The sequence below is a fragment of the Electrona antarctica genome, assembly GCF_951216825.1.
Source record: "Electrona antarctica genome assembly, contig: scaffold_26, whole genome shotgun sequence".
In the NCBI taxonomy this organism is placed as follows: Eukaryota; Metazoa; Chordata; class Actinopteri; order Myctophiformes; family Myctophidae; genus Electrona; species Electrona antarctica.
The window spans coordinates 302,095-319,656 of NW_027636995.1; the positions used below are offsets into that span (position 1 = coordinate 302,095).

At 44.1% G+C, this 17,562-nt stretch overlaps 1 protein-coding gene across 4 annotated transcripts; it reads right to left on the reverse strand.

Moving 5' to 3' along the window:
- Positions 1–545: 545 nt before the first annotated feature.
- Positions 546–15,834, reverse strand: LOC306919534 (ADP-ribosylation factor-like protein 3). Of its 4 annotated transcripts, none has more exons than XR_013789569.1 (7): positions 15,705–15,834; positions 13,216–13,359; positions 11,068–11,184; positions 10,282–10,332; positions 9,333–9,518; positions 3,975–4,517; positions 546–3,909 (listed from the first exon to the last, which is right to left on the reverse strand). XR_013789569.1 is itself a non-coding variant. In XM_079532297.1 (6 exons), the coding sequence occupies exons 1-6, from the start codon at positions 15,705–15,707 to the stop codon at positions 4,470–4,472; spliced, it is 549 nt and encodes a 182-aa protein (XP_079388423.1). In that variant the 5' UTR covers positions 15,708–15,834; the 3' UTR covers positions 546–4,469. The 4 variants fall into 4 exon arrangements, 1 of the variants encoding a protein (XP_079388423.1); XR_013789570.1 differs by having other exon boundaries at positions 546–2,786; positions 2,858–4,517; XR_013789571.1 differs by having other exon boundaries at positions 546–1,497; positions 1,885–4,517.
- Between the last annotated feature and the right edge of the window lie 1,728 nt (positions 15,835–17,562).

Sequence of the window (17,562 nt, forward strand, 5' to 3'; positions counted from 1 at the left end):
CTAAATAAACTATTCAAGAGACTATGGAATAATATAATTTTTGCTGCCAAAAACAACACTGTTCATAGATTTGTGCCACATTTTCACACATTTTTCAAAAATAGCCAAAGAATAACATAATGCTTAAAACACCAAAAGGGGGTTCTTCCCGTCCTGTATTTGTAACCGTGACAGCCCTAATACGTAAATAATCTCCTTTGGGAAGCCATTTTTATTTCTCACAACCGTTTTTTATTCACGTACCTTTAAGAGTTTAAACGCTTGGACGGAATGCGTTTGGAAAATATCAAAAGGAAAACAAATCTCAAATTCCCTCAGTACCTCCGTGAAGCAAAACAACAAACAAACAAATGCATTTCATATCCTCCACGTCACGAATATATATTTGTTAAAAACTCCGCCAGCCTATATTAGATATGCAAAAAACATTATAGACTACAGTGTACAGCCTGGGTAATAACAACAGATATACTCTAATAACATGCACGCAAAATGTAACAAACAAACATAGGGCCAACATATTTACAGTTAATACAATAAAAATGTAATGTCTCTCTCAACCATTTCATTTAATAATGTTCCCTTTTTTTTTTTATACATATTAACATTAACAGTATATGATTCTTTTACAGGGGGAAGCCGAGCACATGTAGACAATATTCCTCCGACATTCTAGATCAGGGGTCTTCAACGTGTTTCAGGGAATACCAAAACGCTCACACACCCCCCCCAAAAAAAACAGTCGCCCGGTGGGGCTCACATCGGGCGACCTCGGAACGGTCTCTACCAGTGTTGTTTTTGGCAGCAAATTTCTTTTTTTAGTTTAGTCATATAGTCTTTGGAATGAAACTTAATTTAGTTTTAGTCACATTTTAGTCACCTGGAATGTTTTAGTGTTATGTCTAGTTTTAGTCGACTGAATGTCATACGATTTTAATCTATCAATAAAGGCAGAAAAGCCAAAAAAGAAAAATATTCCTAACGTTAACCTCAGTAAAACTATGCCTAACCCTAAACTTATTTCTAATTTTAACCTCAGTAAAAAAAAAAAAAAATACAACAATACAAGTATACCGCTCCAGCGTACGGTCGGAGAAAAAAAAGGGAACTGGGGGTGAGCGTGTTTTGGGGGGTGAAGGCTCATTCATAGTCTGGCTTTTCGGTGGTGAGGTGACCACCGCTTCGGTGGTGAGGTGACCACCGGAGCTGAAATAACGTTGAGCGGTGGTGAGTAAAAACAGAGATAAGGGCTGGGGCGGTGGTTTGCTCTTCACCGCAGGCTCGTGACGTCATGTTGTAGTTCGGTGGTCAGCCCACCAAAATCCAGACTATGTATGAGCCTTGAGCCTTCCGTGTTCCGTTTCAGACCAAGGACCCCCCGTAACTCCGAGAGAGAGAGATACATTGTGTATAACATTGTGTTGCAACGTTGTTTGTTTCGTTGGTTTTCTATTCATGTTGAATTCATGTTAATGTGTATTTATTTACCACTTAAAGCTGCTATAAGCAATATGTCAATTTGAATGACCTTTTTATTTTTTTTGTATTCAGACAGCCAGCAATGGGTAAAACGCTCCCAAAAACAATGTAGTCTCTGTGACACATCTAGGGGCCACAATCTGCATTCAAAGATTTTCCTAGAAGCTTTGTCATTGGTCAATTTGCCTGTCTGCTTCCTGATTGGTTAGTCATTGCGACCGGGTTTTTTTCGACCAATGACAAAGCTTCTAGGAACATCTTTGAATGCAGATTGTGGCCCCTAGATGTGTCACAGAGACTAAATTATTTTTGGGAGCGTTTTACCCATTGCTGGCTGTCTGAATACCAAAAAAATAAAAAGGTCATTAAAATGTTGACATATTATTGCTTATAGCAGCTTTAAACCCTCAACATAAATAGTAAAACTTGATCTTTGGCCCGGTACTTGCTTCGCAGTTTATTTCCATCTACACCAAAACCTTTTCAACAGCAGATCTACAACAGAAGATCTACAAGCTCAAGACATGTCCCAGCGTGATGCGTTGTGAACTTGTAGACGTGCTATTTTCCTCCCAGAAGAGGGATGCTAGAGTTCAAGTAGTTGATAAAAAAATAAAATAAAAGTTCCTATGACACAAAGACTGTAGTAACTCTGAGGACCCCCTGTCGAAGACCCATGTCCTAGAAACACCACACACACACACACACACACACACACACACACACACACACACACACACACACACACACACACACACACACACACACACACACACACACACACACACACACACACACACACACACACACACACACACACACACACACACACACACACACACACACACACACACACACACACACACACACACACACACACACACACGTTTGGAAAGCGCCCTAAACTCTACTTCACCATAAATAAAGAATTACAAAAATAGACCTCACTTCAAAAACAAAACAAAAAACAACCACCGAGCCATAGCAAGAAAAGCGCTTACAGCCATTGCGGAATGATATACAGTACAAAAACAACCCCCACGACATGTCAACCTTATGTGAACTCATGTGAATGATGAAAAAGGACAGGAATGGACAGAAATAAAGGGGGGGAGGGGGGTACAGTTGGTTACCAGGCGGGAAAGCCTGGTAAAGAAAAAAGGGATTCAAAGAAGACAGGCGTTGTTGGTGTGGTGTTTTAACCCATTCTGACCTGAGATCAGATTCTAAAAATGTCTTCTACATCCTGACAGTTTTCTGAAAAAGCTATGTTTTTTTCGATTTTTCAAAAATAGCAGACCTACAAGCTCGTAGCGCGCCACTCGGTGGCGCGCTATGAGCTTGTAGATCTGCTATTTTTCAATAGCTAAAGCATAACATAATGCTAACACCAAAAAGGGTTCCCGCCCAAAATGGGCTAAAGCAGTAATTTTCAACCCTTTTCATCTCAAGGCCCAGTATCTATTGGTCATTTGAGCCACGGAACCAGCATTTGATGACAATTTAGCCTCGCAGACCCACAACTTAAGCATATTTTGTTTGTTGTCATTGGATGAAGATTTTGTCCAAGTTACAATTCCACGCTAATTGTGTAGACGTCTTGTAAATTAAACAGCATTGTTTAACCCATTTAGGCCCGACGTCGAAATAAAAAAAAACGTTCGCTCTGAAAGAATATATATACCTATTCAAAGAGTTGTGCCAATTTTTACGATTTTTCAAAAATAGCAGACCTACAAGTTCGTAGCGCGCCACTCGGTGGCGCGCTATGAGCTTGTAGATCTGCTATTTCTCAATAGCTAAAGTATAACAGAATGCTTGAAACACCAAAAGGGGTTCCCGCCCAAAATGGGTTAACAATAATGTAGCTCTTGAGAGTGTAAAAATTAAACCAAATGGACCCGTAAAAGGGTCCATTTGGTTTCATTTTACACTCTCGAGAGTTAAAGATCTAATAAGGATCCATTTGGTAACCAACTCTAACATTTATAACTGGGGGACCACGCTGGAAGCCCCTCAAGGACCACTGGTGGTCCCCGGACCACTGGTTGAGAACCACTGTCCTAAAGGGCCATGTATGCTTGGTGTCGCGCGCCCCAAAAAACAGCCAATCTACTAATGAAGCTCGATCCGGCTGCGCGACACGGAAACCAGTCGTTAACCCATTTAAGACCTGGGAACGATTCTACAAATGTCTTCTAAATCCTGACAGTTTTCTGAAAAACCTCTTTTTCTATGTCAGTGGTTCTCACACCATTTCATGTCAAGGACCCCTAGAATCATATGTATTTGGCCTCCGGCCCCCCATCTCAAAATAATGTTGTTCCAGGGAAGCAAAGATTTGAGTTGAAAACGTTCGCTCTGAAAGAATATATATTCCAAATTTGCGCAAACATTTTCACGATTTTTCAAAAATAGCAGACCTACAAGCTCGTAGCGCGGCACTCGGTATGAGCTTGTAAATCTGCTATTTTTCCCGATAGCCAAAGTATAACATAATGCTTAAAACACCAAAAGGGGTTCCCGCCCAAAATGGGTTAAAACCGATGGATGGGGGGAAATAACTGGGGATGGGGCTGATGGGGTTTCGTTCTTCTTCTTCTCCTCCTCCTCCTCCTCCTGCCCCCGGGGGCTGGGGATGGCTTCCCCTTTGGAAGAGCCGACTGGACCAAACCGCCCTCCTGACGGTTGTCCACCGAACAGACGAGGAAGCCGCGTCGTCATAGAGATTAGTGAACTCCGATGGCGCTGATGGATGGAGGGTGGCGGCGAGCGTAGTGCGCAGGTTTTTAAAAACTCTCTTCAAGTCCATGTGGTATTAGTAGTGTGCATATACATTCACAGGTAGTGTATCTCGTTTCACCAAAAAGGTCAAGATGGGTGTGTGTGTGTGTGGTGCTTGGTGTGTGTGTGTGTGTGTGTGTGTGTGTGTGTGTGTGACTGCTGCTTCCCCCCCTGAGCAGTAGAAGACAGACAGAGAGAGGCGGGTGCTACTTTTTCTTTGCGTTGACACTCTTGCACACCCAGTTCATTCCCTCCTGAAACACAAGAGCAAATGTGGAAGTTTGAAAAGCAAAGCACACACACAAAGGATGAACTATCGAGGAATGCAACAATAGAGCGTCGCAGTCCCGCCTCCTACCATGGACCAGGAAATGATTCTCCGTTCATTTTCCTCATAGACATTTCAGAAAGTATTTATTTAAAGACGTTTACGCCGCGGACAAAGCCAACTCGAGTCGTGACAAATCATGACAACAAACACAATTTTTTGGGCCGAACAAATAATTAGAAAGAAGAAAAAAACGGCAGGTTACAACACTTTTTTTGTTGTTTTTCTTCTTTGTAATTATTTGTTTGGTCCAAAATATTGTTTGTGTTGTCATGAGTTGTCACGACTCGAGTTGGCTTTGTCCGCGGCGTAACAGTCTTTAAATAAATACTTTAAGAAATGTCTATGGGAAAAATGCATTGGGTTTCATTTCCTGGTCCAGGGTAGGAGGCGGGACTGCGACGCTCTATAGGCTTATCGATATAGCGTCTCTGTTGTCGGGCGGAAACCTCATATGTCCAAAACCTTTGCGTTTCAGGCAGTGTCGACTAAAACTAAACGAAAAATGTTCATCGACTACCTTTTTTCACTGACAAAAAAAAGCCATGACGACTAAAACTAAGACTAAATATACTGACAATTTCGTCAATAAAAACTAGACTAAAATGTTAGGAAGGGACTAGTGGACAAGAGATCCAGTATAAGTCATTTTACACTTGGTTGCATGCTGAAAATAGCAGATCTACAAAATAGCAGATCTACAAGCTCGTAGATAGCTTGTAGATCTGCTATACTTCTGTGTGATGCTGTAGTACCATCGAGTAGGTCGTTGATTTACGGAACATCATAACACAAACATTTAAAATATTATGAAAGATAAGGGGGCTTCTGTCGGACAGCAACGATATATCAATATCGTATATATATAGATATCGTGATGTGATGACGAGACTAGATATTAATAATAATAATATCTGGGACTTATATAGTGCTTTTCATGACACTCAAAGACGCTTTACATGTGTGGGGGCCAGAGGGGGGGGGGGACAAGAAAAAGACAACTTTATTAGAAAAAACTATTAAAAGAATAAAACCAATAAAACAATGCAAATAACACGTTTAAAAAACACATCAGCTTGGAAATGCAATTCCGAACAGGTGGGTTTTCATTGCAGATTTGAAGGTAGGAAGTGAGGGGGAGTCTCGTATGTGTTTGGGGAGAGCATTCCAGAGAACGCCCTGTCGCCCCAGGTTTTGCGTTTTATTTTTGTTGTTTATATTGTCTGGGATTTGCGGTGTGGCGAATCAACCAGCTCAGCAGCGCGGTTGTTAAAATAGTGTCTGCCCTGAGATTGGCTAATCATCATACCAAAAGACAATGAATTGGACCCAGTGGCTCCCTGCATGCTTGGCACTCAGCATCGAGGGTTGGATGGGGGGGGCAAGTCCCTCGGCACTCAGCATCGAGGGTTGGATGGGGGGGGCAAGTCCTCTGCACTCAGCATCAAGGGTTGGATTGGGGGGGGGCAAGTCCCTCGGCACTCAGCATCAAGGGTTGGATTGGGGGGGGGCAAGTCCCTCGGCACTCAGCATCAAGGGTTGGATTGGGGGGGGGCAAGTCCCTCGGCACTCAGCATCAAGGGTTGGATTGGGGGGGGGCAAGTCCCTTGGCACTCAGCATCGAGGGTTGGATTGGGGGGGGCAAGTCCCTCGGCACTCAGCATCAAGGGTTGGATTGGGGGGGGGGCAAGTCCCTTGGCACTCAGCATCAAGGGTTGGATTGGGGGGGGCAAGTCCCTTGGCACTCAGCATCAAGGGTTGGATTGGGGGGGGCAAGTCCCTTGGCACTCAGCATCGAGGGTTGGATTGGGGGGGGGGGGGGGGGGGGGGGGCACGTCCCTCTGCACTCAGCATCAAGGGTTGGATTGGGGGGGGGGCAAGTCCCTCTGCACTCAGCATCGAGGGTTGGATTGGGGGGGGCAAGTCCCTCGGCACTCAGCATCGAGGGTTGGATGGGGGGGGGGGGGGGGCAAGTCCCTTGGCACTCAGCATCAAGGGTTGGATTGGGGGGGGCAAGTCCCTTGGCACTCAGCATCGAGGGTTGGATTGGGGGGGGGGGGGGGGGGGGGGCACGTCCCTCTGCACTCAGCATCAAGGGTTGGATTGGGGGGGGGCAAGTCCCTCTGCACTCAGCATCGAGGGTTGGATTGGGGGGGGCAAGTCCCTCTGCACTCAGCATCGAGGGTTGGATTGGGGGGGGCAAGTCCCTCGGCACTCAGCATCGAGGGTTGGATGGGGGGGGGGGGGGGGGGCAAGTCCCTTGGCACTCAGCATCAAGGGTTGGATTGGGGGGGGGCAAGTCCCTTGGCACTCAGCATCGAGGGTTGGATTGGGGGGGGCAAGTCCCTTGGCACTCAGCATCGAGGGTTGGATTGGGGGGGGGGGGGGGGCAAGTCCCTTGGCACTCAGCATCAAGGGTTGGATTGGGGGGGGCAAGTCCCTTGGCACTCAGCATCGAGGGTTGGATTGGGGGGGGGGGAGTCCCTCGGCACTCAGCATCGAGGGTTGGATTGGGGGGGGGGGGAAGTCCCTCGGCACTCAGCATCGAGGGTTGGATTGGGGGGGGCACGTCCCTCGGCACTCAGCATCGAGGGTTGGATTGGGGGGGCAAGTCCCTCGGCACTCAGCACACGTTGTGTCGTGTCCAAGGATCTGCTACAGTACGTTGTTAGTAGATTGATCATCTGGTGTGTGTTAAAGCCTTGTTCTTTGTTGTTTCGTTTTGTTTGTCTGAGAGACCAAGGAAGGACCACAATGGACATAAATCTCTTACGTTATTGTGATTTATTTTTGTATGTCGACGTACTTATGAGACACATTACTATTCAGTATAGAGGGTATGCGTGTGACATCATCGTACCTGGAAGTTATGCGGGAACGCCCACCGAGTGGCAAAAAACTACTTTCTGGCATTGACAGCCCATTCATCCAAACAGAAAAGTCCTGTCTGATTGCATTAAACAATGTTAAACTCACCAACATTGCAGCTGTATGAAAAGCTTGAATTATCCTCCTTCTATCTGCAAAGTTTGTTTCATGAAAATCCTCCATAGAAACGTTATGAGCTACTTTCTGTCAAGAAATGCCCTGCATTTGATTATTTTTCTAAGTGTCAGAGTTTGGAAGTGCTTGTTTTCAATAACACAACATTCTGCTGCCTCCTGCATTATGTGACATTTAGAAACAGGTGGTACGCAGGGCGGTTGAGTGATTTCCAACGAGCGCTTCCAAACTCCAACACTCCAAGCTGCTCAATGTTTTGCCACTCAAGTCTAGATGAGGGGGGCGTGTCCTGATGGGAAAATCATGCATGTGCATACTCTCTATTCTAGCCGTGACGTAAGCGCCGCCTCCAGAGATACTTCCGGGTCGGGTCCTACCGTTTGTGTTGCTTTTGTGTCCCCATAGAGTTATACTGTGTCCCCATAGCGTTATACTAAATCTGAGACTAAAACAACCACGAAAGTCTCATTTTACCGCTTTCCTTGCAACAACAAAGCTACTGGTCTCCCAAATCTGGCCGTGACAGGCCGTCTGCCCCACACTGAATACCATCGCCATTTTATTTCATTGTGTCAACTAAATCCTCATTAAATGCAAACTAGATTCAACATACTCAACCCTGCACACATTCTAAATATGCCCCCGAAAATATTGTACTGAGCAAATGGACTGTTACCACCTTCAATAATAATGATAATAATAGTCTTTATTGTCTCCACATCATATATTTTCTTTGTCATGCACACTTGTACTTCTACTCGAGTTGGAAGCATTAAGACCCATTTTAACCCTCAATGGCTTCCTTTCCGAAAAATAACATCATTGTAAAAAGATTCACGCGTTTAGATATTGCCATTTACAATGAGAAGCGGACGGGAGCTGGTGCCACTTGGACCCGGACGTAACGTAGCACTACAAAATGACGTCGGACTTAAATACAGAATGGCCAGTGTTGGGCAGCTACATGTAGCTTAACTTGCCCCCAACACTATTCCTTTGTTATTTAATTATTTATTTGATGTTTATTTTTTTTTCCCAGTAAGAATTGAGGCCCCAATACCTGCTTGTACAGTGGAGTAAGCAATAGGTCTATTAAAGATAATTAATAATAGGCCTATTAGCTGTGATTCACTGTTATCTGCATGTTGGGTCAGATACATGTAGACCCAACACTGCAGATAACAATGAATCATTTCATTTATGAATTAACTTTAACCCATTTTGACCTGAGATCAGATTCTAAAAATGCCTTCTACATCCTGACAGTTTTCTGAAAAAGCTTTGTTTCTATGTCAGTCGTTCTTCGATTTTTCAAAAATAGCAGACCTACAAGCTCGTAGCGCGCCACCGAGTGGCGCTTGTAGATCTGCTATTTTTCAAAAGGGGTTCCCGCCCAAAATGGGTTAATAGACATATTGCTTCTTCTTACTGGACGAAAAAACAAAACATCAAATAAATAATGAAATAACTAAAAGGAATAGTGTGTTGGGCAAGTTAAGCTACATGTATGGCATGCGTTTTCTTTTAAACCTTAAAACATCAAATGAATAAAATCAAATCAAAAGGGTGTGCGCTCGCATGTGTGCGTATGGATGAGAGTGTACAAATGGTGGTTCCATTTGTACACTCTCAAGAGTTAAATCAACATTGATTGTTACAATATAAATTGGGGGTCCTTGACATGAAAACGTTTGGGGGGGAACCCCTGTTATCGACGCTTGGTTCTTCTTCTCCTCACCTGGATGCCCTCCCCGGTCAGGGCGGAGCAGGACTGGATCTGCCAGACGCGGTCCCGGATGGTGTGCAGGTTGAGGCCCTCTGCGATCTCCGAGGCGGGAGCGGCCGTCAGCAGGTCCTGCTTGTTGGCGAAGATCAGCACGGGAACGCCGCTCAGCTTCTCCTCGTCCAGCAGCTCCGCAAGCTCCTGGAACACACGCACGCGCGCACACACGTGAGTAGAGAAGTACCCGATACCCAATTTGTTTTCAAAAAATGTCAAGATTTTTACAGCTCTAGCAGTGATTCTCAACCATGTTTAATTTCAAGGACCCCCATTTAATGGCATGTCTATCTCTGGGACCTCCCAATTCATATTGTAAAATCAATGTTAATTTAAGTGTACAAATGGTTTGTACACTCAGAAATGGTAAATGGTAAATGGTGCATTTATATAGCGCCTTTATCCAAGGCGCTTTACATAGATTGTGCATTACATTCACCCATTCACACACACATTCATACACCGATTGCGGCGGAAGCCATGCAAGGTACCAACCAGCACATCGGGAGCAATTTGGGGTTCAGTGTCTTGCCCAAGGACACTTCGACATGTAGACAGGAGGAGCCGGGATTCGAACCGCCGACCCCATGGATCATTGGACGACCTGCTCTACCTCTTGAGCCACAGTCGCAGAGTTACAGACCCATTAAGGGTGTTTGGTTCCAAACTATCATTTAGCTGGGGACCCCCTGGAACTCCCTCAAGGACCCCTGGGGGTCCCCGGATGCCATTTTGGGAACCACTGATCTACTGAGTAACCTACTGGTGACCGTGACTATGTGTTGATAGCATTCCAAGCGGGTGCCAGAATAGGGACACTGGGGGTTAAATAACACAACAAGCATATTCACTTATGTTTCTGTACATAAACGCCATGATAAAGTACAACAGGAACGTGATAATTTACCTGCCCCGTTTCCTCAAACCTTTTCCTGTCTGCGCTGTCGATGACGTAAATCTGAAACATAAAAGGCATAAGGCTGACTGAGAGTACGTACATACATGCACACTTTACAACGTCAAGTGAGTCATTCTCAACATGTTGTGGTCAAACAAAACAAATATATGACCCCAAAAAAACCACAATCTATCTAAAACAAATGACAAGATGAAACACGAGGAAAGAGAAGTGCTAGGGCAGCGTGCTTCTCAAAGTAGGGTCTGGGGACCCCCAGTGGGTAAATTGAGTTAATATATATAGCATCGCAAATCAGTTAACCCCATTTTATACTTTGGCAATTAAACGATTGTGATCTTGTGGATTGGCTATTTTCACTTTTGTGGTCGTGGTTATTCAGACTAATATTACTCGAATTTGTCGCTAAAGAAAACCTGTTCTATATTTTGGGTTAACACATTTAGTTAGGCCTGACGTCGAAATTTTTCTGAAAAACCTTATGTTTCTGATCAATTTCTGCACAATATTTCATGTCAAGGACCCCAAAAATTATGTAATATGCCTCCGACCCCCCCATCTGAAAACATGTTGTTCCAGGGACCTCCCCAGAAGCAAAGATTTGAGTTAAAATGTTCAAAAATAGCAGACCTACAAGCTCTTAGCGCGGCACTCGGTGCCGCACTATGAGCTTGTAGATCTGCTATTTTTCAATAGCTAAAGTATAACATAATGCTTGAAACACCAAAAGGGGGTTCCCGCCCAGAATGGGTTAACTCTCGTTCTCACTCCACCCACCAGCACATCCGTGTTCTCAAAGTAGTTCCTCCAGTAGGGCCTGATCTTCCTCTGGCCTCCGATGTCCCACACGTTCAGCTTGAAGCCCTGAGACTGGACGCTCTTTATGTTGAAGCCCTGCAGACAGACATGCATCATGATTAACAACCCATTTAGACCCGAGGACCATTCTACAAATGTATTCTAAATCCTGACAGTTTTCTGAATAAAAATAATTTTCACGATTTTTCAAAAATAGCAGACCTACAAGCTCGTAGCGCGGCACTCCATGCCGCGCTACGAGCTTGTAGATCTGTTATTTTTCAATAGCTAAAGTATAACATAATGCTATAAACACCAAAACCCATTTAGAACTGAGGACAATTCTATAAAAAAAATGTCTTCTAAAACAGTTTTCTGAAAAACCCATGTTTCTATGTCAGTCGTTCTCAAACTATTTCATGTCAAGGACCCCCAGAATTATCTGTATTTGGCCGCCGACCCCCCCCACAACATATGAAAATATGTTGTTCCAGGGACTCCCCCCCCCCCCCCCCCCCCCCCCTCAGAAGCAAAGATTTTAGTTAAACACGTTCGCTCTGAAAGAATATATATATATTCAAAGATTTGCGCCACATTTTCACGATTTGTTTAAAAAATAGCAGACCTACAAGCTCGTAGCGCGGCACTCGGTGCCGCGCTACGAGCTTGTAGATCTGCTATTTTTCAATAGCTAAAGCATAACATAATGCTTAAAACACCAAAGAGGGTTCCCGCCCAGAATGGGTTAATTAAAACAGACCTTCAGACGGACACGACAGGTGGGTTTCCTCGTAAGGTGCTTATCAGTAGAGATGTGCCGATACACGGCTGTTAGTGCTGCACAATGAATCGAAAAAAAGATCGCGATCTAGATTCAGACACCTACGCAATCTCAATTCCTAAATTTGAGCAAGAATCGTGCAGCACTAGTTGGCTGTCCAATTCATTTTAAGTTACTCTTGTGTTTTTGCTACACGAGAGAGACTTTAAACCCATTTTGGGCGGGAACCCCTTTTGGTGTTAGCATTATGTTATGCTTTAGCTATTGAAAAATAGCAGATCTACAAGCTCGTAGCGATTGAAAAATCGCTACGAGCGACTAGCATAGAAACATCGCTTTTTCAGAAAACTGTCAGGATTTAGAAGACATTTTTAGAATCTGATCTCAGGCCTAAATGGGTTAAGAGAGGTTTAAGTCCAGCACTTTGATGTTGTCTGTTTAAAGGCACAGTAGTTGGCTCCAGGTGCCACATTTTGAATGTAGTTAATGTTCAGCAAACTACAATATTGTCGAGAATCGTGATCTCAATTCTTGTGGAGGAAAATCGAGATTCACATCTGAGCAAGAATCGTGCTAGCACCAGTACCTGCGTGGGGGTGGATGTGACCGTACCTGTGTGGGGGGCAGAGATGGATCAACCCCCCCCCCCCCCCCCCCCCCCCCGCTAGACGAAGAAAAGATTCGCAACGCGTGAATTCGAGAACGACACTTTTTGCGTTTGCGCGCCCAGTGAATGAACGTGAGTGCGTTCAGCGCTATCGCCGCTGCTCCCTGTCGCAATCTGCACATTTTTGAGTAGGGGGTTCCTGACTGTGTTGCGTTACATTTAAAATCGGTGACATATGAATAAGGTTTTCATGGAAGCAAGTTCAAGCAACAGCTGTACCTATTTGAAATAGTCTCGCACACAGGGCCCTGGCGCTTAACCCATTTAGACCCCAGGACAGATTCTACAAATGCCTTCTAAATCCTGACAGTTTTCTATGTCAGTCAAACATTTTCATGTCAAGGACCCCCAAAAATATATGTAATTGGCAGCCGACCCCCCATCTGAAAATATGTTGTTCCAGGGGGGACCTCCTCCCAGAAGCAAAGATTTGAGTTCAAAACGTTTGCTCTGAAAGAGCCACATTTTCACGATTTTTCAAAAATAGCAGATCTACAAGCTCGCAGCGCGGCACCGAGTGCTGCGCTACGAGCTTGTAGATCTGATATTTTTCAATAGATAAAGTATAACATACGGTAATGCTTAAAACACCAAAAGGGTTTCCGCCCTGAAGCGCCACTAGGTTCCATGTGTGTGGGGGTTCCATGTTGTGGCTGATGTTTTTCCAGACAGACGTTACCTGTGTGGGGGTGATGTGACTGATGTCCTCGGAGGCTAGCTGTTTGAGAAGCGTGGTCTTCCCTCCATTGTCCAGCCCCAGCAGCAGAATCCTCACCTCCTGGTCCGGGGAGCTCTTCAGTTTGCGCAGTATCGACAGCAGGCCCTGTAACACGTGCGCACACACACACACATTTAATCATTTATTTATGTCCACATAAGAGATCATACAATACAACAAGGACACAAATATTTACACGGTGCTGTACAGAATGCAATCAGCAAATCCCGGACAAATACCCACACACCCCCCTTCAGGGGTACAAGTAACAGCGTCTTCGCCATATTTGGCGGCTGCTACCAGTACCGATAGTATAAGAGATTTCACAGGATTTTGCAAGCCGTTTAGCTGCTTTTTTTTGGCATCCCAACCTCTTACAACCAACCTACAGTATGTGTACATGTCCTAGGCTGCCAAAGATAAACACACACACACACACACACACACACACACACACACACACACACACACACACACACACACACACACACACACACACACACACACACACACACACACACACACACACACACACACACACACACACACACACACACACACACACACACACACACACACACACAGGATGAGGGGAGTGGTGAGCAGTGAGAACACACACACACACTCCAAACAGCCCATGTGATGGTAGCCGGCTGCCGGTGGCAAACAGGGAGGCCATTGTAGCAGGCCAGCCACCATTAGAATGGCATCTCACCCATCCATCCCACTAGTAGCTTCCATCTCTCATGGAAGCTACAGACAGCAGTGATTCACAGTGTTTTTGAATTCAAGGACCACCACTTTGATTGACTTTTTTTTGTTTTACATTTTATTCATACTTTTCTTTTCTATTATTCTGAAAATAACAAAAAGATGGAGCCTGCAACCCCCGCCCATTTGATACAGATAGTCTGCCAATAATCTATCAATTGTAAAAATAAAAAATAAATCCACTGCTAAAGAAATGCTACTACTAAAATACCTAATTACTAGTAGCCTATTAATGTAACTGCAGGGTAGAAATTAGAACCAAAATAATACATACACCACATATAAGCTACTATATAATGTGCCGCATCTCTGCGTGCGTACGTGTGTGTACGGTTGTAATGCACGTAACTCGAGATCAGTTCACATTCGACAGACACACGCGTTCCACACCCCCACAGGGAGTGCAGTGCCAGGTATCGAGTCGGTCGGACCCACGGTTCTCCAGAACCACCACAAAAGGCTCTGGTCAGGCTCTGCCAGTGGGCCTAATGAGGCCAACTCCTTTCACCTGTGCAATTTCCAGCCTCACACACACACACAGATCTCCATGTGGGACACCGGCTGACAGTTAAAACGGGTGCGTATATCATTAGGTTCCCAAGTTGCATCATTCCCAAGTAGGCCGGTGGCCGACTGCGTACAGGTAGGTACGTAGTGCGTACATTACTAGACCTGCACGTACAGGTCTAGTAATAATAATAATAATAATAATAATAATAATAATAATAATAATAAAGGTGGCAGTCTATATAGAAGTGTGTATTTGTACACGTCTCTAAATGTTCTTAAGAATTGAAAATGGTGGACCCTGTTGTAAACAAGTGTAATGCTTTATCAGTGTGTCGTCCACAGTAACAGTCTTTGAATTGAGTTGTGCTTTCATGTGAAATGTACCCATTCTGCAAACTGACACTGAATAAAAATACTTCAATCAATCAATCAAAGTCCACCACCTGTCCTGGCCTGACTGTATGATAAACATGGCCCTGCACTGCACTGCAAAGTGTATTATATAACTGATATATTCCACTAGCCTCCTCTTTGACTTGGAGGAGGATGCAGTTGCACACATCTACTCTCTCTCTGCACCAGCAGCCAAATACAGAATAAACGGCTCACAGACAACAAACAAACAGTATACCTGACAATGCAGCCCCTTCCCTTTGCTTACCCTTTTTCTGTGTTGCCGACGTCCCAAACACAGAAAGGGGTAAAGCAAAGGGTCCCGAAAGGGGATATACTGACAGTAACAGTACCATCTGAGTGATCATCTGTCTTTTGAAAACTATAATAATAGCCTCCCTGGCTCATTTCCTAAACTGGACAACAACTAACAGCTAATTACTACAGCAGCTAAACATAGCGGCTCGCCGTTGCTAACGTGGCTAGGCTAATCTCCCCACCATGGTAACTGAACGGAGGAGGAGGCAACAGGCTTTTTGCTGTTATAGTTAGCCGTTACGGTCTACAACACACACACACGGGGGGGGGGGATCTAAGGATCTTTGATTTTTCTCTTCACACACACACACAAAACTAAAGCGTTGGTGTTAATAAACAGCCCAGGGTCGTCTGCAAGAGGGTCAAACGGTGCGTTTTTAACGGGTTTGGATGTGTAACGGTCTTCTGGCGAGGCTAATTATGATGTTTTCCTTGTTAAATTGAAACAATATACTCACCATCTTGTCGCTTTATCTCTCTCTCTCTCTCCCCAACCAAGACAAGACGCCTCCGACCCGGTAACCATGGGGGATGACGCACTACGTCGCACACGCGCGCATGCGCACGTCCGTCGCGCGCGCGCACACACACACACACACACACACACACACACACACACACACACACACACACACACACACACACACACACACACACACACACACACACACACACAATTCAATTCAACTCAATTCAAAGGGCTTTATTGGCATGAGAAAACATACGTTTACATTGCCAAAGCAGAAAGAACAATACAACAATATACAGTAAAAAACAAACAAAGATGATGTACATTTGAAAGTCAGAATCTTCAATAGATCAATTTCTATGTACCAAGATAGATCACTCGATGCAGGTATAGTGCAGGAATACACACAATGATTAGTCTTTACACACACACACACACACACACACACACACACACACACACACACACACACACACACACACACACACACACACACACACACACAGAGAGCAGAGATAGGCGTTACACCTGAATTGGTGACTTTACTGAATGTTGTTCCCGATTGTGATTGATTATAATGAGTATTGTATTGATTGTATTAACAGTCTGTAGTGTAGAATATAAGTACAGTTCGAGGAAAGCGAAAGCGTACATATAAGGTCTGCTAAGAGGATTGAGATACCCAGAACATTGATTGATTGATTGATTGATTGATTGATTGAATAATTTCTTAGACAGAAATGCAAACAGAAACAGAGTAAAGTCAAACACTTTTAATAACACAAAGAAGTCATTGTGGTCTTGTTTCCATTCGGGTGTTTGATGTATTTCTTACAAACTACACAACGCAATTAAAGAAACAGCGACCTCTTAGGTCACAATATTGGTTAGGTCACCAATTTTGCGGTTCTTTTTTCTTGTCCCGGGCCGGGAGCGTCGCAGTCCCGCCCCCTACGAGGGCCCAGGACATGATTCCCCTTTCATTTTCCTCATAGACATTTCAAAAAGTATTTATTTAAAGACCTTTTAAGCCTCGTACAAAGCCAACTCGAGTTGTGATAAATCATGACAACAAACACAATTCTTCGGGCCGAACAAATAATTAGAAAGAAGAAAACGTCAACACTTTTTTTCTTGTTTTTCTTCTTTGTAATTATTTGTTTGGTCCAACATATTGTGTTTATTGTCATGATTTGTCACAACTCGAGTTGGCTTTGTACAACGCTTATAAGGTCTTTAAATAAATACTTATGTCTTTATCTGAAATGTCTGTGGGAAAAATGCATTGGGAATTATTTCCTGGGCCTGGCGTCGTCATGAAAGGGGCCCCGGGGTCACCTGCTGTGATCTGCATGTTGTTGCACCTTTTCAGAATCAGCTTGATCAACTTTACTGTCACATGACTCACATCACACAATTACAGGTGGAAGAGTAATGTGGAAATGTAACATTATTTTGTGCTTGCTCTCAAGTTAACATTCAAATACATTTAACTGATTGTACTTTTCTTTAAAAAATGATACGTCTCCATCGACAGAATTAAACCCCAAAATAATGTTTTTTTTTGTTTTTTTTTATTATTAAGTATCGTTTATGTATCAGTTTGTGATACTGTGATATGTTAAACTAAACTTCACGTATTTTAAATACAACCATGGCAGTTTAACGTGTTGTTTGTGCGCACAAAAAATAACAGATCTACAAGCTGTAGGTCCCGTCGCTAAGACTCGCTATTTGACCGGCTGTTAGCTTGTAGATCTGTTTATTTTTGAGTGGTGTAAACCACTCCTACAACTGGCTTTTTTGTGCAGAAAAAATGAGCATGGTTGCTATGTTCAAAATAATTT

Bases quoted from the DNA above. Each gene is read 5' to 3' on its own strand.
- LOC306919534 (XM_079532297.1), bottom strand. The intron at 10,333-11,067 runs GTGGGTGGAGTG...TTTATGTTTCAG, and splicing joins TTGAGAACACGGATGTGCTG to ATTTACGTCATCGACAGCGC. The intron at 9,519-10,281 runs GTAAATTATCAC...CGTGTGTTCCAG, and splicing joins GGTTTGAGGAAACGGGGCAG to GAGCTTGCGGAGCTGCTGGA.